Raw genomic sequence first — 21,999 nt, 5'->3', positions numbered from 1 at the left:
ATATTAAATAAGTATTCAATACAATATTAAATATCCAATGTGCGTAAACCAACTGTATCTCAGCCGGCATTTGTGAACTGAAAATCACAAAATTCGGAGTAAAATGAATTTCAAGTGTAAGTACTTGTGTTTTATTACATTGTAAATGGGAATGTTAAAGATCTTGTTTTGATAAATAATTATCATTCAATTATATTGTACGGGTTAATCAGGTTTTTTTTATGTCTACATTCATAACAAGAATCGGTTTGTATTAATGTTGCTTTTTCAACTTTCCCTTTGCAAATATGCTTTTGCCGTGGAATGACAAAAATGATGGTGATTTTTGTATTAATTAAGGACTTTAATGAAAACACTTAACATTACAAATATACAATGACTTTACAGTTATAATGGATGAATGTCTTTATTCTATTTAGGCGATCTTATCGCACTTTGCAGGGTTGAGCTCAAGATTTAACCGGAGATCTTCTTGACAAGGCAATGTTGTCGAGTATAGCAATAAGTTGATGACACGTTATACAAGCGCTCGTCAAATAGTGTAGTCACGTGGCACGAAATGATATGTTAATATTTTGTACACTGTGACAAATTACTCCTATCGTCGAGAGGGCAATACGTAAAAATTAAATGTTTTATTTTTGAATTTTACATCCATATCCCCAGTCGGCGTAAAGATTAAACATGTAACACCGCACTTTAAAGTGCGTTATGTACTTTGGGGTCCAACCCCATAGTGTGAAACCTAATGTTAATTGAATTCTAGCTGAAAAACTATTATTTTAAACAAATTATCCAGAGTGGAAAAGGCCTATAAAGTTCCATCTGTAGAAGAGAATAACCCTGATAATGTATAATATAAACCTTAAAGAAGAAATTATTTAGAAATGCTTTATGGTTAAAAAATACATAATTTTACTCTTCCGTATTTTAAATAAATATATAACAAAACGTTTAAAAGTAATTTAGGCACTAGCTGAATATGTTTGCGTCTAAAAAATCATCACATTCAAGTGGGCTATTTCTAATTGACCAGTAGATCTATTTAGAGCAAGGTGCTCTTTCATAGACAAATTTACTCAGTATCATGCAAACGTTTGAATCTGCCTCTGCCTAAATCAAAAAGTCGGAAGAAATAGGAAAAGTTTTGAAGCAAAAAGTAGGAACATTTGCAGTAAAAATGTAGTAATAATAGGCACTATTTACATGAAAACGCCAGTATAACTAATGTACAAAATGATTTAATTTAACTGCTACCTTGATTGGTGGTTATTCTCACCATTAAAGAAAGTTCTCTTACTTGGAAAGTTTCTGCAGGTGAAATGTGTGACTATTTGCTGCACTCAACTTTCAAAACAAAGACGTCACACATTTTACCAGCATAAACTTGCCAGTTTGACAGCATTACCATCTTTGGCAGCAGTTTGACAGCAAAACCAACATATTGCGTTTGCGACCAGCATGGATCCATACCAGTCTGCCCATCCGCGTAGTCTGATCAGGATCCATGCTGTTCGCTATCAGTTTCTCTACTTGTTAAAGGGTTTGTAAGCGAACAGAATGAATCCTGATCAGACTGCGCGGATGGGCAGGCTGGTCTGGATCCATGCTGGTCGCAAACGCATTATGTTGTTTTTGTCATGGCGCGTCTCATTAATGTGTTGAACATGTGTTGTGAGCCAAGCTCAAAGGCCAATGTCAAACTAGAATTCCAAAGTCATTTCTTTTCATTAAAGTGTGTTGATGTTCATCATTCTTGGATGGATTCTAGAATAACTTGGCATAACTGACCTGTACATGATGACTACATGTCACACGCAAAAATCTGGTCTTCAGCTCAGTGGTCATGGTCACAGTTGTACATGTATTCCAGTCATGATTTTCTTAAGTGCATTGATGGTCATGTCTGGTCAACAATTCTGCCATACCTGCATGGATGGACTTCAATATCCTGCCCGTTTCAATGTTTCTGCCTGGGATTTTGTTAAAGCTTTACCTTTTCTACGCAGACTGTCGCGCGACTCAAAACATACCTCTCGGTGTGACCAAACCTCTAGTGTTGGGATACAATGATATATCAAATGACCACTGATTCACTGTCCAATTTATCACAAAGTCAAAGGATCGGACCACCAACCCTTGGATTATGTATCTGCGCGCGGACTAATAACCATAGGAAACGGGAATACAAAATGTCTCTCTTAAAGTTGATGACATTATATACTAAATGATGATCAAAATAAAACAAAGACAATCAAAATTTTTAATCTTTATATCAAAGCTCATTTGTAGGGGAATACAACATATAAACTTTCTATCATGTATGCAAAAACAGTAGAAAACAAAGCAAATATATGAATCTAATTATCATGTAACAAAGGGGAAAGTAAAACAATAAACCTTAATCACGGCCAGTTGACCCCATAAGGAAACGTTCTTTCTGCAACATAGCATAACGCCCAAGAGAGGCCTTTTGTATAAGAAGCTTGAAATTCAAGCTATACTCAGACTGGTCTTCAATCTTAAGTTTTCGTAATATAAATTTAATTTTTAACACAAGTCTGCCAATACACTACTATCATTGGTCAATTTCGAATATCATATATCCCAAATTAACAATCAAATGATTGCATTATGGACTGATGCACTAAGTCAATTTTTTTTTTATAATTTTGAGATAATGTAAGATAATGAATTTCTTTCTTCTAATGCTGTAATAGTTAATTTCTTAATTTTTCAATTTAAATCACATAATATTTTTGAAAATTATGTAATTCAATGATAAAATACAAAGTTCTGCATAAATATAAATTAAAACAAGAACTGAAATTGTCCTTGTTTCATAAAAATTTCATAAAACACCTTTCAATAAGAACTAAAAATGGTCCTTGTTTCATAAACAACTAACTTGCATTACTCCTTTAATCCTTTTAATCCTGTGATGACAGCTTTAATTAATACCAAGGTGCATGTCTAATTGTTAATTGCCATTCAAGCACTGTCAACGTCATATGACTACTATTTTTAGCTTCACTAGTTTCTCAGCCTCCATTGCAAGATCTGGGCTGGAGGTTATAAAACACTTTTCTGAGCAGGATTTTCATTGGTTAGTGTATTCTACTTGCAAACTTTGGACCAATCAAATACAAGAGATTTGAGCATGAGCATTGACAATTTCTTTACAATCTTGGAGGTACATATTTCAAACCAATTATACAAAGAAACCATAAAACAGAAAAGAAACCTCCAAACTAAACATGTTATTATTGAACCATGCATTGCACTGTGTTTTTTATTGTATACTTATTAATTTTGAAATTCTTAAAAAGTCAGAATTTCTTAGTCCATCTTTATACTAAAACAATGTATATCAAAATTTAATTAAAGCAGAATATCTCAATATAAACATACTTTCTAAATGCTGCTTAAACAAATTTTTAATGAAACTCAAATTCAATAAAAATATGTCTCACAGTTTTAACTCTTATTAGATATTAATGAAAATATCCGGGTACCAAGTAGTTATGTACCATCGTAGGTTTTAGACGAAGCTTTATCTTAATATTAAGGTGTACTCGTAAAATTGTTGCACCACTAATCATTACCAGTAAGCTATGCCAGGAAGCTATGTCCTTAAAATCTAAAAATATACACATTTATAAGAGATCTTTTTTTAGAAATTACTGAAAAAATTATGCATTCCTTTTAAGGTTTCAAAATTTATAGAATAAATTATAAAATACATTACACAATATGCCATGAATTGGATATGTAATTCATTACACATTGTACCAAGAAAAGTTCTGACACTTAAAAAGATGTCACAATGTGACAAAAGTGATCACAAATGCTGAAATACGTTTCGAAGTAGTACAATTTTTGCTCTAACAGAGCTAAAAATATCAGACATAAAAACACAAAGTGCAGCATTAGTATGAATATAAGAATATCAACAGATCAAAACCATAACTATTTGTTGAATAGTAAATTACATGGTTTTTTATTGAGATTTTAACACATTTTTGGGCATATCTCAGTGGTCAGTCCACCTAACTGGCTAACTAACCAGTAAGTAACAATTTCTCAGCAAGAGACTATTTAAGAATCAACATTTATGTTTTAACAGTATTTAACAGAATTGACAAGTATTTTTTTTTACAAATAAATGAACAAATAAATTTGATACTTTTTTTCATTTGTTGCGGAATTTTGAATAATCATATTATTGAGTAATGGATATAAATAATGGTGGAAAGATCATTTCAACTGTTATGCAACATAAAACACTTGTAATGGAATATTTTCAAACAAACAAAATAAATCTGTAGAAACGATTATTTCTAAATATAGCTAAATATTATTGAAGAAACTGCTGGTAGCCTTCTGCTCCAGTGAATATCACATCAATCCATATCCTCATAGCTTCTGCAGAGGGCGCCACTAAGAAATAGGTCCGTTCGTACGTTTTAACACAGAAAGTCAATTTTTGGTTCGGGCTTTTCACAGTACGTAAATGATCCACATACACTTCTTCAATTGCTTGAAAGTATATACCTCCGCGAGGCTTTGATTCACTTTTATCAACATAATAAACTAGAGATCTCTTTATTCTGTCAAACACAAACCAGCGTTTATGCCAAGTTTTAATTTTCCCGCCCATTTTGACGAGAAATCCTCTAGCACTGTTTGAATTTATAACAACATGTTGGCACATTTCTAAATTGTGTCCAGCAGTCTCTATATGCACTTTTAAATCAAAGTCTTGACTCCTCACTGGCAAGTACCTTGTTAATGGACGGGCCTGAAATTAAAGAAATCTGATATGAAAGATCTTGAATAAAGTTATACTATTTACTATTTAGGTTTATTGTGATAGTTTTTATACAAATATAAATATTAGAAAGAATGTAAAGAATTTATTTCATTATGCATGGTTTTCAAAATCTGACAAAAGTAAACTTTTAATTAAAACAAATATGGAATGCCAATCTTGACTTTAAGTTATTTGCCCTTGAATTTGAACTACTTTCTTATTTTTTTTGGTAATTACTTGTGCAATTTAGGTGCATGAGTCATGCGCATAAATCATAGTAAATAAGTATTCTATTAACTAGTGGATAGCTTTCTCATATGAAAGAGGTCCCAGACAGGATTTGAACACATGGTGCTTAGGGGCAGGTGGTTTGAATTTGACAACCATGTGCTAGTTCAGTAGTTGTTTTGTCATTTAAAAACATTAATGATCAGCTAAGCTACATTATTAATTAAAAAAATACTGGTTCATATTTGAATCTTTTTTTTTTAGATATCTAAAATAACAATTTGAATATGACCACATTTTCATGTTTTTGGAAATGTTTATGCTATCTATCTATATTCAAATATGTACAATTCAATTCATCTTCAGTTAACTGTTTAATGCAATGATTTTGTTATTTTTTAAAAAACAAACATAATTTAACCTGAATTTTCTGTTTTTCTCTATACTTAATCTGTTGTGCGACAAGTTCTTCACGAAGTTGTGTTTCCTCCCGCAGTTTTCTCTCAAGCTCCTCCCGTTTCTGTCGCTCTTCATGTAACGCCAACATCTCGTTCTCACGCGACTTCATCTATAAATAAAAGCTCGGGTATTTAAAATTGTTTCCTTATACAAACTAATGAACTGAGAATTACTCTCATATTCACATATCAAGGTACACAACTATGTTCAGATAGGCTAATATATGTGTGGGAGATTATCTCCCTTTACAATAAACTGATAAAATTCTACTTCAGCAATGTAATATGGAATGAGTGAGTATACTTCAACAAGTTACACATTTCTTCCTGTATATATCATTGCCGAATTATTCTTAACTTGATTTCAATTGCATTTAATGTCATAGTTACGACTAGATATATGATTAATATGATATACATGTATATATTTCTGGTAAATTAGGGAAAACTTTACCAAAGTCTGCACATTAATAAAGACTAGACTGTTAGCTGATCAACTTCATTTCAATATTGTATCAAATCTCTTTCATTTAATACAATGGAATATTCCAACTTCAAATTGGTAAACATCTAAAAAATTAAAAAACTAAAAGGATGAAAATGTACCTAGATGCAAAACAAGTCTTACTTTTAAATGAAGAAAATTTTAATAGATTTGTAATTTTTTAAGGAAATTATACCCTATTTTTAATACAAATGAAAATCCCTATCAGTTTGTGTATTTAAAATGTTCAGCCAAAAATATTTTTCTTCAACTATATGACTATAAGATAATACATACTTAATTAAAAGAATTAAATTTACGACTCAATTTATTCAAAGCACCCTCTAAGCTTAACATAAGAAGTTAACTTTGTCCTCAAATGACTGTAACCAAACAAACTTGAAGCATCAACTTTGATGTTTAGACATTGAACACTTGAAGACCTTTCCTTAAATACTAATAAAAAAGCCCTACTTTTGTCAGCGAGCCAAAGAATTAATTTCCTGTAATTAATTATAATTGCCACTTATTTCATCACATCCTGCCATCTGTAATAAGTTTTGCTTTCAATCAATTAGTAATTTGTATTTGAGGAAGTTTTTGGTCATGCATTCTGTAATTAGGTGTGAAGGCATTTTCCTTGTAGAATTCTATAGAGATGTCAATCAATTACTACAATGTGGGGAAGTTGTTAATTGTCTTGTATAGTCTGTACTGAGCAGGGTCAAACCTTGAGAGAGTTTTGATAACTATGACAAATCAGTGTGTCACCACTCTACAACTACAGAATTGTGAAGAAGTTGTGGTCTCTTTGGTATACAGATATTTCTCGTCCACATTGAAAATACATGGTTGGACATAAGCCTCCTAGTGGGAATATTACCACCTCCAGGCTCCCAAATAGAAAAATAATGTATAAAGAAAGAAATACATTCAAAGTAAGCATATTTCCCTAAGCAGGCCGGGTATAGTCCAAATACTTTGATGTCTTGAGCATTTTAAAGAGATACTTTTTATTACTCTGACAGAATGTTCACGTTTACATTCCAACTGGTGGGGGAGGGGTAAAACTTTTCTTTTTTTTTAGGTATAGGTTGTATGCCACTATGTAAATTTATAAAAAAAAATACGTTTGCTGATCAATGCCCCACCTCCAAATGAAAAGTGTCCCGGAAATGAGTCTAAAAATTATGGCATGTATGGGTAAAAGGTTTGGGCAATGTCCATGAATAGATTTTTACACATGGGACTAAAAATGCCTCTATTCGGTCTCAAACAGGAAGTAAGGTTCAAGGTGCATTCTAAACATGAAAAAGTCTTAATTTGTCGACCTATCTTTGCCAATTACTCACAAGTGCATGAATTAATAATCATAAACTTTGCAATTACACTACTTAAATGTAATTCAGTATCAGTTTATAAAGTAAAAACATTTAAGGAATTATTTCATACAAATTGAACTAAAACAAGAGCTGTCCGTAAGACAGCGCGCTCGACTTTTTTATTGCTTGCCAATAAAAAAAGTTTTTGCAGTAAAAGGCAATACAAGAATCTCTGTATTTTTAAAGTGAACAATGGCCATGAGCATTAAGATATTTAGTGAAGAATTATTTTACTGAATTGTGTGATACCCTTGAACACTGCAGCAAAGTTTGAAATGTTTAAGTCAAAAGAGGGCTGGTAAGAAAGAAAAAAAAACTAGTTGTTTGATACCCTTGAATATTACAGCAATGTTTATATGACATAATTTATGGTAAAGTGAACAAGTGGATAGGAATGAATTTTTTTAGATTTTTTAAGTTTTTTAGTGCTTGCCTATAATACAAAACATTGACAGTTAAGGGCCATAATTCAAATAAAATCTTTGACAGAATTACCTTCTCCTGGACATGTTTGGGAATCATGATTGTAAACAAGTATTCCAACTTTCAAATTAATATCTCAAACAGTTCAGTCAAAAAGTGGACTGGTACTAAAAACTTAACCAAGATTCTAAGTCGATAAAAGGCCTTAATTTTTAAAACAAATCCTTGACAGAGTTACCTTCTCTTGCGTACAGATGGGGGTAATGATGTGAAATAGCATTAAAAGTTTCAAAGCAATATCTCAAAGGGTTAAGGCAATAAGTGGATTTTACCCATATTCAATGTATTTTCTAAGTCAAAAAGGGGCATAATTCTGTCAAAAACCTTGACAGAGTTATGTCCTCTTGTCTGTTGATGAAGGTCGTGATGGTAAACAAGTATGGTCAGTTTCAAAGCAATACCTCCAATGGTTTTGAAATAAAGTGAGGTGGTACAAACAAGAGCTGTCCGTAAGACAGCGCGCTCGACTTTTTTAGTGCTTGCCTATAATACAAAACATTGACAGTTAAGGGCCATAATTCAAATAAAATCTTTGACAGAATTACCTTCTCCTGGACATGTTTGGGAATCATGATTGTAAACAAGTATTCCAACTGAACTTTCAAATTAATATCTCAAACAGTTCAGTCAAAAAGTGGACTGGTACTAAAAACTTAACCAAGATTCTAAGTCGATAAAAGGCCTTAATTTTTAAAACAAATCCTTGACAGAGTTACCTTCTCTTGCGTACAGATGGGGGTAATGATGTGAAATAGCATTAAAAGTTTCAAAGCAATATCTCAAAGGGTTAAGGCAATAAGTGGATTTTACCCATATTCAATGTATTTTCTAAGTCAAAAAGGGGCATAATTCTGTCAAAAACCTTGACAGAGTTATGTCCTTGTCTGTTGATGAAGGTCGTGATGGTAAACAAGTATGGTCAGTTTCAAAGCAATACCTCCAATGGTTTTGAAATAAAGTGAGGTGGTACAAAAAACTTAACCAAGCTCAATACACTTTCTAAGTCAAAAAAGGGCCATAATTCTGTCAAAAACCTTGACAGAGTTATGTACTCTTGTCTGTAGATGGAGGTTATGATGGTGAACAAGTATGGTAAGTTTCAAAGCCATACTTGTAATACTTCTGAAATAAAGTGGGGTGGTACGAAAAACTTAACCAAGGTGTGACGCCGACGCCGACGCCGGGGCGAGTAGGATAGCTCCCCTTTTCATAGAAAAGTCGAGCTAAAAACTTAACCAAGCTCAATACACTTTCTAAGTCAAAAAAGGGCCATAATTCTGTCAAAAACCTTGACAGAGTTATGTACTCTTGTCTGTAGATGGAGGTTATGATGGTGAACAAGTATGGTAAGTTTCAAAGCCATACTTGTAATACTTCTGAAATAAAGTGGGGTGGTACGAAAAACTTAACCAAGGTGTGACGCCGACGCCGACGCCGGGGCGAGTAGGATAGCTCCCCTTTTCATAGAAAAGTCGAGCTAAAAAAAGTACACACCAAATATGGGTATACATGTACATTGCACTTGGTATTTATTTTCTATACTTTTTCTACCTATTTTACTTTAGAAATCTGGATTCAGGGAAAGGTGGAAATTTTATTACAATTTAAAGAGCAGAGCACTCTTACAAGTTCTCCACTAAATTTCTTTATCAATAGCAATCTTATAAAACAGTTCCATCTTGGGAATAATTTCACTTAAGATTAAAACGCATAAAATTGTTACAGTTCTTTAACCAACACATTCTTTACCTAGAATCAATTTTCATTGCTAAACATTCTGAAGAATTCAATAGGTTTTTACTTCAAAAAGTTATAAAGGACAAAGATGTCTGGGTAAAGCACAAATCCATTAATGAATAAGAAAAATTAAAAAACAAGTTCCAAAGTTTAAAAAAAGTAAAGGTAAATTATTGGTCACTTCTATATATATATATAAATCTGAATTTGATTAACATAAAACTAGGTTTTTACATGCAACAATTTGTTAGACTTTAAGTGTTATATTATAACCTGAAGCAAATATTTAATCTAAAATTATATCAATGCATGGAGGTGCAGGATGATCTGGTAAAGAATTATAACTTCCAGTAGGATAAAGTTAAGAAACATAATTAGGTCAGTAGGACTACCTGGTCCTCCATGAGCCTCATTTTCTCGTGCTGAGCCTGTGCTAGCGCTCTCTCCAATTCTTGAAGTTTCTCAAGATTATCCTCCCCACTGCTCACACTGAAAATACAAAAATAAACATATTACAAAACTTGTGATCAACCCCAGTGACTGTCAGTACTAGCATTAATTACTACAATTAGTACTCTTCACAGAGGATAAATGATTCTTTTTTTCTCATGATGATATATCTAAAAGGTATAACTTTACCCTTGCACTTTATCACTCCAAACCAGCAAAATTCCATACAAATTCTACAGTGAGTATACTATTTCATAAATACAAAACAGCAACATATACGTTTACATCCACCTCTGATTTTCCTTGCATTATATCTATTTTAACATTTTTATGAGGCAAGAAAGATACAATCTTTCATAGAATGTCATGCAAATGTATAATCACTGGACATAATTATTTATATATAATCGAAATACATAATTATTTATATCTCAAGAAGTCTGCTACTATCAAAATGTTAGTTAGTTACCATATATTTCAATTCCAGATATTAAAAAATGTTTATATACAACCAAGTAATATGTATACCTGTATATGAATAACAAAATAAAGTGCCTAGCATTTTTCAACAGTGACAGGATGCTAGAACCAATTAACACAATGAGTTGAACCTCGCAGTCTTGACAAGACAAACTAGTCTTGGTCACATAATTATAGGCAAACAAGACAAACAAACAACCTAGTCTTGGTCTGTTGCTGATGTAACATAGGCAAACAAGTTTAACCGTCAACTAGTCTCAATCTGTTGCTGGTGTAACATTATCACAACAAATATTTCTAAGTTTAAAGAGAGTTTCTTCTGTAATTATTCATCACAGGCAAATAATCGTCCAAACAGCCATCAACCGGCACTATAAACATTAATTAAAAGCAATTAATTAACACAGAAAAGGAAACTGTTTTTGTATGGTTTTGCAATGTTCCATATATAAATTTTTATTTGTTGGTCTTTTGTTCTTTCTTCCCAAATTAAAATTCTGTGTATTTGCAGGATCCTATGCAGAATTGAATTAGTTAGAAATATCTTTTTTTCCCAAACATATGCCACACTCTAATATTATGTGCTACTTCACAAATATTTGGTCAGTATAACTATAATAGTTATTTTTCTGCTGTGTATTAAGGTTGATAAGATATCAATCCAAGACAAGAATAGTTATAAAATCAGGGTTTCCACAAATAACAATTGCATCAAATAACCAGACTGTATCATTACACATACATGTGAAGAAATCACAAAGAGTTAGAAATTTCCCTAAAATATTATCAAATCACAAAACTGAGACAATATGTGCCAGGACACTTAGTGACATTAGTTGTGCAAAAGTTTGGTTGAAATCTGTTAAGGAAAGTAGGAACTGTTTACTACAAATAGTCTGCCTACCAACGTTCACCAATAACAAACTTTTCCCATCAGACAACCTTGGTAAGAGTTCTTGGGTGAAAATGGCAGAGTTGGTCTATGAGAGATAAAATACATGTAAAGTGCAATGAATGACTATCATCAGGATCAGAACCTTGATCTGTAAGGACCAGAAACTTGATCCATAGGGACCAGAAACTTGATCTGTAAGGACCAGAAACTTGATCGACAGGGACCAGAAACTTGATCTGTATACACCAGAAACTTGATCCATAGGGACCAGACACTTAATCTGTATACACCAAAATCTTGATCTGTATACATCAGAAACTTGTACCAAAGGGATCAGAACCTTGATCTGTAAGGACCAGAAACTTGATCCATAGGGACCAGAAACTTGATCTGTATACACCAGAAACTTGATCCATAGGGATCAGAACAATCTGTAAGGACCAGAAACTTGATCCATAGGGACCAGAAACTTGATCTGTATACACCAGAAACTTGATCCATAAGGACCAGAAACTTGATCTGTATACACCAGAAACTTGATCCATAGGGACCAGAAACTTGATCTGTATACACCAGAAACTTGATCCATAGGGACCAGAAACTTGATCCATAGGGACCAGAAACTTGATCCATAGGGACCAGAAACTTGATCTGTATACACCAGAAACTTGATCTGTATACACCAAAATCTTGATCTGTATACGTCAGAAACTTGATCCATAGGGACCAGAAACTTGATCTGTATACACCAGAAACTTGATCTGAAACTTGACCAGAAAAATATATCAACAAAGCAAATTTTTTACAGCTTGCACTCAGCACTTAATAAAACACTAGCTGCTGTGAGTATATGAAATAAAGGCATTAAGATATAGACATGTTAATAGTTTCTAGCAATGTAAAAGCAATATCCTTGTCTTTACTGCTTTGTAAGGATTGTTTTGACTGTTATTCAAATCTGTGTTCATCATTTCCTTGTGATCTCAATTTGTTTTAACAACTGGTGTCTATTGATCAACCTTAATTTCAATGCCATAAAACAATTTTAATTCAATTTAATCTAATATGAACATTTGTGCTCAATGTTCCAATGGATGGCCAAAGATTAAATGAAAACATTTGAGCCGTGTCACGACAAAACCAACATAATGGGTTTGCAACCAGCATGGATCCAGACCAGCCTGCGCATCCGCGCAGTCTGATCAGGATCCATGCTGTTCGCTATCAGTTTCTCTACTTGTGAGAAGCTCTGTAAGCGAACAGCATGGATCCTGATCAGACTGCGCGCTGATGCGCAGGCTGGTCTGGATCCATGCTGGTCGCAAACCCATTATGTTGGTTTTGTCATGACGCGGCTCATTTGATAAAATTGGATGGCTTTTATAATGAATATTATGCATTACGCCTCAGTGTTTGGTGTCAGATCAATGGCTATTGTGCCTAGCTCATTTCTAAGAAGACAAATGTAAAACAAACACACACAAAAAAAACTTAATAAAAATGAAAAAAATAAATCAAAGGATATTCTTTTAAACCTCTACCTGGTACATTTGTGTAATAAATTTTCCAGTTTTCATTTTTGTTACTAACTCTTCATTATCAATTTTGGGGATGTCAGGATTGGTCAGCCACCAGTATAGAGCCAGTTCAAAGTCTGGGAGGTGCACTGGCTGGCCTGGCTCTTTGATACTGTTGACAAAATTCATCACCTTAGTGCAGTAACAGGTTAAGTCCTTAGTTAACCAATTATTGCACTAAAAGTGACAAAATGCTAATCACTTTAGGTTCAAGCACAAAAAAGTTCATTTATAAGCACTGCAAACCTGTTTGATAAAGAATCTAAAAGGGGAAGTCATAAAAGCTTTAAAAAAATGACCACTGGGATAACGATACTGAATAGGTACAAGTTGTAAATACTGGAGTGGGGAGTGAGGGGTGGGGCAATAGAAATCAGCAGATTTATACTGGAGGAATTAGAAAATTACATACTGTTAATACCAGTCACATTAAACAGGAGACTCCAGTAACTAGCTGGCAACAATTCCTGACTAATAAACAAATAAGAATAGCTTAAGTTTGCATATTGTTGCAGAGCTCTAACCTATTGATATCAACTTATTAAATATCAATATTGAAATCATCACCAGTTATACATTGTATATTTATATCAGGAATACTGATGTATATTAAATGATTACTTTATATTCATTTATTTTCAATTTCTTTGTATTAACAAAATGTATGGATTATAGATACAAAAACCAAAAATCTGAATCTGCTGTAGGAATTATATAATAAATATAGAAGAATACATGCATATATGAAACAAGTAATTCCATCTGCAAATACAACTAAAATAGGAGTACAAGTCCCTCACAATTTTTGTCTATTTCTCGGTTACAATACTAAATCTTTCTCAAGTTTCAGTGCCGTGATCAACCCACAATTAGTCTTTGTTTTGTTATAAATAGATTGATATCTTTTCGTCTAAAAATACATTTTATCTTTTGTTTATAAATAGATCAAAGAAATGCATCCCTCTTTCTAATTAATGACCAAGGGAAAAAATGGAATTAAGGAAGGCAATTATCCAAATATAGAAAATCTCTATTATCCTAGGACATTCACTGTTTACAAAACTGTTCATTATAGCTAGCTATACCTTTTCCTCTAGATTCCTATAATTATATATATACAAATGTATTTCTGATTGACTTTAAAAACTAACGGACCAACATTGTTTAGATTAATTACCTAGATTTTTCTAATTCTATTAGTAAATACTTTAAACCTGCCTATTAAACTTTAAACTCAAGCAACCTTAATAATAATCAGGTTTTGTCTGCTAACTCGATTTTTAATACCAGGTACCCGCGCCATATGAGGAAAATTGCGTGTAACCCTATGTAGGACTCACAGTTGAGACTGGGTAGCACTAGGCCATCATTCACCTTCTTTAATGCATGATTAAAATGTATGATAATTACAAACAGCAAATAAAATGTCAACAAACATTTAGATGTGAATTTGATAACTTTTTATAATTCCCCCCAGAAAATAAAACTAACATGAAAAAGAAGACATTAAAATACAAATTAAATTCACATTGACAATTATTTGAAAAACACAACAACAAAAGTTGTCGAAATTCAAATTGTTCCAATTTTCTTTTGAACACCTGTAGAAAAACAAATCTTCAGATGTTTAAATGAAAACAAAGAAAGACTCAAACTCTAGAATTACCTGCTTGTGGGTGTCATGGGACGTCCACAAAACCAGCAATGCTCAAGATTAAAACTAAGAGCTATCCGATGCTTCTTTTCAACTTCAAGTTCTAAATTCTGTGGAGGAAGGTGAAATCCGTTTTTTCCACGCAAGTTTTGGACTTTAGTACGATCCATCGGTGAATAAAACTATCCAAATTAATTCCAATTTTTTCATCTCTGATTACTTTTCAAGTCTTATTTAAGATAATTCCGTAAATGTCACGCTCCTTCAATAATCATTATTAAAAATGTTTTCTATATATTATTTCAAATTTTCCATACAGTAGAGTTTAATCCATAACTCAGTCAATCTTAATTCCTTTCCTCAACTAATATTTTTTCCTCAAATTAAATGTCTTTCATTAACTTTGGGCTCATTTCTTTCCAGTATTTTAGTCACCTTTAGGTTCCATCAATGCCGTCTGCTTCAAACCTTTCAATCAGTTTTCCCTATTTCGTATACAATTATACCTGAATTCTTTGCACAATCTAGTTCTCCTCTGAATCAATAAAACTACATTTGAATTCCATTACAACACATATCTTGCTTCTTTTAGCAACCTACAATTATGTTCAATCTTTACTGATGCTATTGAATTTTCCTTGTCAAAGGAAAAGGGAAGAAAAAAAATTAACATTCACAGCGCATGTTTCCTCAGTAAAACAAATCTTACATAACTCTTCAGATAGTTATTAATCTTAAGCTCCACTTAAACGAGTAAAAGACGTAATAAGATTCATTTTCTTTGTATTGCATTTTCATTCTACACCCCCCCCCCTTCAAAAAAACAAATGAAATACAGAACCTTCATAAAGTGCATTAAGAAAATTAAAATCATTTTTTCTCCTCAAACAGAATGAAAACTAACAGAAGTTGGAAATTCTAAACTTTTTTTGTGCATTTGCATTGGTTAATTTCTGAATCAAAACAACTCCCAACTGAAAGTTTTGAACAAAAAAAATGTTTTCATAATGAAAGTCTGTAATTTTAATGATACCATATTTCCTCTAGAGAATTTTCAGACGATTCAAAATTAAAATCTATTTGAAATTGATAGCTTTTTCTCTCTATAAATTGACATCACATACTATGAAAGTAAATCTCTCTCCTCTTGGCTGAATGACATCATTATAGATCTTAATACACAATCTACAGTACATGTACATGACAGCTGACCAGCTAGCCTCTTTAACCAGGTAACATTAATTTTTTGGTAACATAAAATTAATTAAGTCTGTTTGGTTCAAACCCAAGTCTTCTCTGTAACTTAAAATCCAGCATATGCCACATGGTCAACATTTTGATAATTTACTTAAAATACTAGCCCCATGATTATTATGTCTTCCATCTGTCATGCCAGAATGCCTAGTGGTATTTCTGAGAATCAAAAACCATCATTTGGATTAATGATTTAAAACATTATACCTCCATGATAACAAAGCCTTTTGCTCACTAATCTCAGTGTATGAATGCTTATAAGATGACAATTACCCTTCTGATTAAGTTGACAAAAAGTTGCCCTTATATTTAAACAGTAGATGCTTTGACCCGGACCACTGAATGTGTGCTGCTCTAATTTTGGAACTGTTGCCAGATGAAACTGCACAGATATACTGGCCTGCAGGTATAAACGGGTTATTACCTCAGTTAACTTAGCATACAGAGACCTCAACCTAACCAATACTTAATCACGGTGCATATCCATATCGGTACCCTCTTTGCGAAATCTGCTGAAACTGTACCCTCTTTGCACATGCACAGGCCACTCTCTGCTAAAAACAAACCAGCGATGGATAACAATCCAGTAAAATTTCAATATAATAAGAAAAGAAGGTATGACACGTGGAAAAGATGTATACCACGGAACACTAGAATGTTTTATCTATGTGCTTATTTATCATGTGCCCGTTTTTCATTTACTACAACTTCACAATAAGCTTCAAAAAATCGACATATCTTGCTTCGCCCATCACCTTGACATACTTTTCGGGCTGAAATGAACCTGTGGCTTGATTATATATGCATCATACATATTTTGTATGTTCATTTACATATCATCTTCGGACAAATGGCAGTAAATTGTCAAAAATAATTGTAAAATTAATAAAAACACCCTACTTTCGGTTTTGCAGCTGCACGGGCTACCTCTCTTCATTTGAATTTTTATATCACAGGTACCCTCTCATTTTTAACACATAGGTACCCCCAAGGCACGACATAATTACATATGCTTTTATTTGCGTTAATCGTTAGGTATGTAATATTTCTTACTTTTATCTAAATATATTACATACTTAACAATTAACGCAAATAAAAGCATATGTCGTTCCTTGAGGGTACCTATGTGTTAAAAATGAGAGGGTACCTGTGATATGAAAATTCAAATGAAGAGAGGTAGCCCGTGCCGCTGCAAAACCGAAAGTAGGGTGATTTTATAAATTTTACATTTATTTTTGACAATGTACTGCCATTTGTCCGAAGATGATATGTAAATGAACATATTAAACATGTATGATGCATATATAATCAAGCCACAGGTTCATTTCAGCCCGAAAAGAATGTCGGGGTGATGGGCGAGGCAAGACATGTTTATTTTTTGTAGCTTATTGTGAAGTTGCAGTACATGAAAAACGGGCACATGACAAATCAGCACATAAATAAAACATTCTAGTGTTCCGTGGTAAACATCTTTTCCACGTGTCATACTTCCTTTCCTTATTACAATGAATTTTTACTGGTTTGTTATCCATCGCTGGTTTGTTTTGAGCAGAGAATGACCTGTGCATGTACAAAGAGAGTACCGTTTCAGCAGATTTCGCAAAGAGGGTACCGATATGGATATGCACCGTGTTAATGCTCTTACCAATACTTAGTGTACAAATGTCTTAACCTAACCAATACTTAGTGCCCTATCTTAAATATGCTTAGGCTGTGTGCTTGTAAAACAAGTTATTTTATTATTTATTGCTAAATTTCATTCAAAGGGTCAATTTTACCAGCTGAATTTACTTAGATGGCTATATATTACATAAGCACGGCTATAAATAAATATACCATTATATCACAAATGTTTTGTCAGTAAAAGGATATTTGAGTAAATTATTACATTCTGCAGTGTAAAAAAAAAAGTTTAAATAGAAACATCTTTCTTTTTTTTAATATCATCTATGTGTTTTTTTCCCTGTCTTACTTTTTCTTTTACTATTATAATTATGCTCTATAGTGAAACTTCTGAAGATACCAGAATAACTGACAAAAAATTATGTCCACACTTTGATCCCACCTCAGTTTTTCTCTTCATGGAAGGAGACTTTTAATGATAACTGCACGTACTGATTGGACACATAAATCTAATTTCTATGGCATCAGACTAGTAAATTAGAATCTTTACTACAGAAATATCGTAGATATATAATGACCATTGTTCTCCTGTAGAAATCATGCTAATTAAAAGCAGCTCTAGTGTTTCTACTAACACAAAAAATACAATGTACCTTATATGTCATGTGAATGCATGATAATTTCAAGTGAATATTTGTTAAACAAGAGCTGTCGGTAGGACAGCAACGCTCGACTATTCTTAGTGCTTGATAGTAAAAGAGCCTTGATAATGTAAAATTTTCGAAGTTAACAAAAGGGCAATTTTTTTTTTTAAATCCATGTTACAGTTATAGGCCTTGGAGAGAATCCTATTATGCTCTCAAAGAACGGCATAAAATTTCAACTTGTTTCAAAGCCAGATGTTGATAGAATATGAAAATATCTGAGGTGGTATGCAAACCGAAATATATGAGTTGAAAAAGGGGCATAATTCTGTCAAAATGCTTGATACAATTACTTCCTCCTGTCTACAGGTTGGGTAGATGATGTTGAACAAATGTGCAAAGTTTCAAAGCCATATGTCTATGGACTTTGAAAATATTTGAGGTATTACAAAAACTTTAACATAAGAGGTTACGCCGACACGGACGCCGACCCTTGGGTGACTACAATAGCTCTACTTATTCTTATCAAATAGTCGAGCTAAAAAGAAAAAAAAAACATTTAAATTTTTCATAAAAAAATCAATAAAAGCATCAAATTAATCAATTTGATCTTCAATTTATCATAAAAATCACAATATGAATCATTGAAATCATATAATTTATCAATGAATTCAACAAATTTATCAATTAAATCATACAATTTATCAAAGGATTCAACAAATTCATCAATTAAATCAATTAATTCATCCAGAAGTTACCAACTGTATCTATTAAATCATACAATATGTCAATGGATTCACACAAAGAATCAATTACATAATTCCAATACAAGGTATTAAACTCTAAACCCAACATCAATCAAATTACACCATCAACCACTAATATCACCAAATAAATCCTAAAATAAAATCAGTCAAATTAGTTAAAAACATATTATTCACAAAAATCACCTTATGAATCAATTAAATTTCTGCAAGTAACTATGAATAATTTAAATTACCAGTTTGAAAATGTTTGAAGACAAATAAAATTATTGCAATGGATATCAGATGCCACTGGAAGTCACCTGCCAGTTCTTGCCAACAGTGAACTCTATAGACTTAACTTTCTAATAAAGTCTTAGCTGTTGGGCTTTCAATTTCATTCTCTTAAAATTTCAATGCTTATATGTAATTTAATGTTTGTTGTTCCAATCTAAGTCTGAAATCTCATCAAGACTTAAGCAATTTTATCCTTTACTATGCCAAATATCTAAAATGGACTTTTCTATCTATCTGGACTACACCATTCACCTTTTAAAGAGAAAATTACAAAGAAGGTATTGACTGAATAGCTTTACACTGTGCAGAGCTGATGATCACAAGGCACAAAAAATGTATTACAAGATACAGAACGCTCTTAGCAGACAATGATCACAAGGCACAGAAATCACTGTGCAGACCAAGATCACAAAATACAGAAATCGCTATGCAGACCATGATCACAAGGCCAAAAACCACTTTGCAGACCATGATCACAAGGCACAAAAATGCTATTACAAGACACAAAAAGCTCTAAGCAGACCATGACCACAAGGCCAAACAGCACTGTGAAGACCATGATCACAAGGCCAAAATGCAATGTGCAGACACAGAAAGCACTTTGCAGACCATGATCACAAGGCACAGAAAGCACTGGACAGACCATGATTACAAGGCATATAACACACTGCCCAAACCATGATCACAAGGCATAGAAAGTACTGTGCAGACCATGATCACAAGGCATAGACAGTACTGTGCAGACTATGATCACAAGGCATAGAAAGTATTGTGCAGACCATGATCACAAGGCATATAACACACTGTCTAGACCATGATCACAAGGCAAAGAAAGCACTGTGCAGACCATGATCACAATGCATAGAAAATACTATGCAGACCATGATCACAAGGCAAATAACACACTGTCCAGACCATGTTCACAGGGCATAGAAAGTACTGTGCAGACCATGATCACAAGGCATAGAAAGTGCAGTGCAGACCATGATCACAAGGCATAGAAAGTATTGTGCAGACCATGATCACAAGGCATATAATGCACTGTGCAGACAATGATCACAAGGTACAACAAGCACTGTGCAGACCAAGATCACAAGGCCCAGAAAGCACTGTGCAGACCATGATCACAAGGCACAGAAAAACTTGTATCAAACAAAGTACAAACTAGCATCAGATTCTGTTTACAAACGTCTTTTTTTGTTGTTGTCTGAAAACAATTTTTTACGCACAATAATCTTTCAAGAGACTTTCAGGGCTGGACAGAGCAAATATTGAATTCTGATAAATTGGTGTGTCAATCAAAAGAAATAGGTGGCAAAGTGGAATAAATAGTCGGCTATTGGAGTCCTGTCAAGAGATCTCATTGTCATTCGGTATAATTGAAATTGACATAATCAATATTGAGAAATTGCTGCTTTTTGATTATACTTGGCCTTTTCTTGGAAACTGACAAGGGGCAATTAAAGATAGTAGTTAAATAGGGCACTTTTTTCCAGAGCATATGTTATTATCATTATTGTAAGGAGAAAAATGGAAGAGATGTTAGGCTCTTGATGACAAGAAAAAAGAAAAGAAATGATGTAGTGATTTGATTTTTGTTGGCATATTGCATTATGCTGAAGTAATTGTTTATTCCAACTAACCTATCATCAAAATAAACAACAATCATTTTATATCTCTTTGTTATTTAGACAGACAAAAATTTCCTTTTTACTCTTACAATGAGAGAAAAAAATCTCATGTAAATAGTGGTTTCCAATGGGTTTTCACATGTCTATTTTGAAAATATACTGAAACTTTAAGACAATAAGAAAATCGCTGAGTCATTTAATCTAATTGTCGAGCCCTAGCTGTCATACAACTCAACAATGGGGTCATATTCAGCACACAGTCTTCATTACCTTTAGTTGTAAAGTAACAATAATCAACAATATAAAGATGGCAATCAAATCATGTACTTTTAGTACAGGTAAAAGACCAAAGGGCACCTCATTCCACTTTTTCAGGCACAAACACAACCCCTGATGCATAAAAAACTCAGACCCTCTTGTATGACAGCTGGAACAATTGCAGCGAATCTAAGCACTTTTTAAGTACTTTTTAAACAGTAATCAAATTCAAGGACTATTATTAAGATTTTTTTTCTAAGAAATGAACTAAATTTTAACCACTTTTTAAGATTGTTACAATGGACCCTGTGGATAATTCAAGTACCTTGTGGGATTTGAACCAACAGTGGATAGGTACAAGTGATAAAAACATCAACAAAGCATAACAGCTCAGCCATCCAGGGTACTCTACAATGGTATTATGTTTTATGCTATTCACCAAAAAAATTAGATATGTCTTACTTGCCTGAATTTCCCAGATAATCAGTACCGCAGTAAATAACATCACAAGCATCATTATTTGTGCAGCGAAGAGATTACAGTTTTCCAAAAGATCTCATTTTTTGCTTTTCGATTGCTGAGCATTTAAACAGATGGTTTCGAAATTTATGTCTGACTTTCACTTCAGAAATGCCAGGCATTTGGCTCATCAATAAAACCTAAAGTTTCAATTTTCTTCCAGTAAACACCAGATGGAAAGGAGTAGAAAAAAAAATGCCAATAAAACCTGATTTATTTTTAAATTTGCAGATATTTCCTACTTCATTTTTTGCCACATTCTTGATTCATTTTGACAAAAAGTTGGAAGAAGATCTGTGTGTTTGTATAATAAAATGTCTAGGCTGTTCATGATTTGCACAACAATTATTGTGATGTGCATTTCTTCATTTGTTTGGAACTATCATTTT

The 21,999-nt window shown here is 33.0% G+C and overlaps 1 protein-coding gene across 9 annotated transcripts in view; it reads right to left on the bottom strand.

Moving 5' to 3' along the window:
• Positions 1-2,256: 2,256 nt before the first annotated feature.
• Positions 2,257-21,999, bottom strand: part of LOC132731051 (pleckstrin homology-like domain family B member 1) — a 161,689-nt gene continuing 141,946 nt past the window's right edge. For all 9 annotated transcript variants that reach the window (XM_060717152.1, XM_060717153.1, XM_060717151.1 and 6 more), the window contains 3 exons: positions 9,978-10,074; positions 5,463-5,609; positions 2,257-4,801 (listed from right to left, as the gene is read on the bottom strand). In XM_060717152.1, the coding sequence (XP_060573135.1) occupies positions 4,358-4,801; positions 5,463-5,609; positions 9,978-10,074 (688 nt within the window). In that variant the 3' untranslated portion in view covers positions 2,257-4,357. The remainder of the gene's footprint in view (positions 4,802-5,462; positions 5,610-9,977; positions 10,075-21,999) is intronic.

Source organism: Ruditapes philippinarum, unplaced genomic scaffold (assembly GCF_026571515.1).
Source record: "Ruditapes philippinarum isolate M1 unplaced genomic scaffold, ASM2657151v2 ctg1239_1_1_1_1, whole genome shotgun sequence".
Lineage (NCBI taxonomy): Eukaryota > Metazoa > Mollusca > Bivalvia > Venerida > Veneridae > Ruditapes > Ruditapes philippinarum.
The sequence above is the reverse complement of the archived record's forward strand: the minus strand, read 5'-3'. Positions and strand labels throughout refer to the sequence as shown.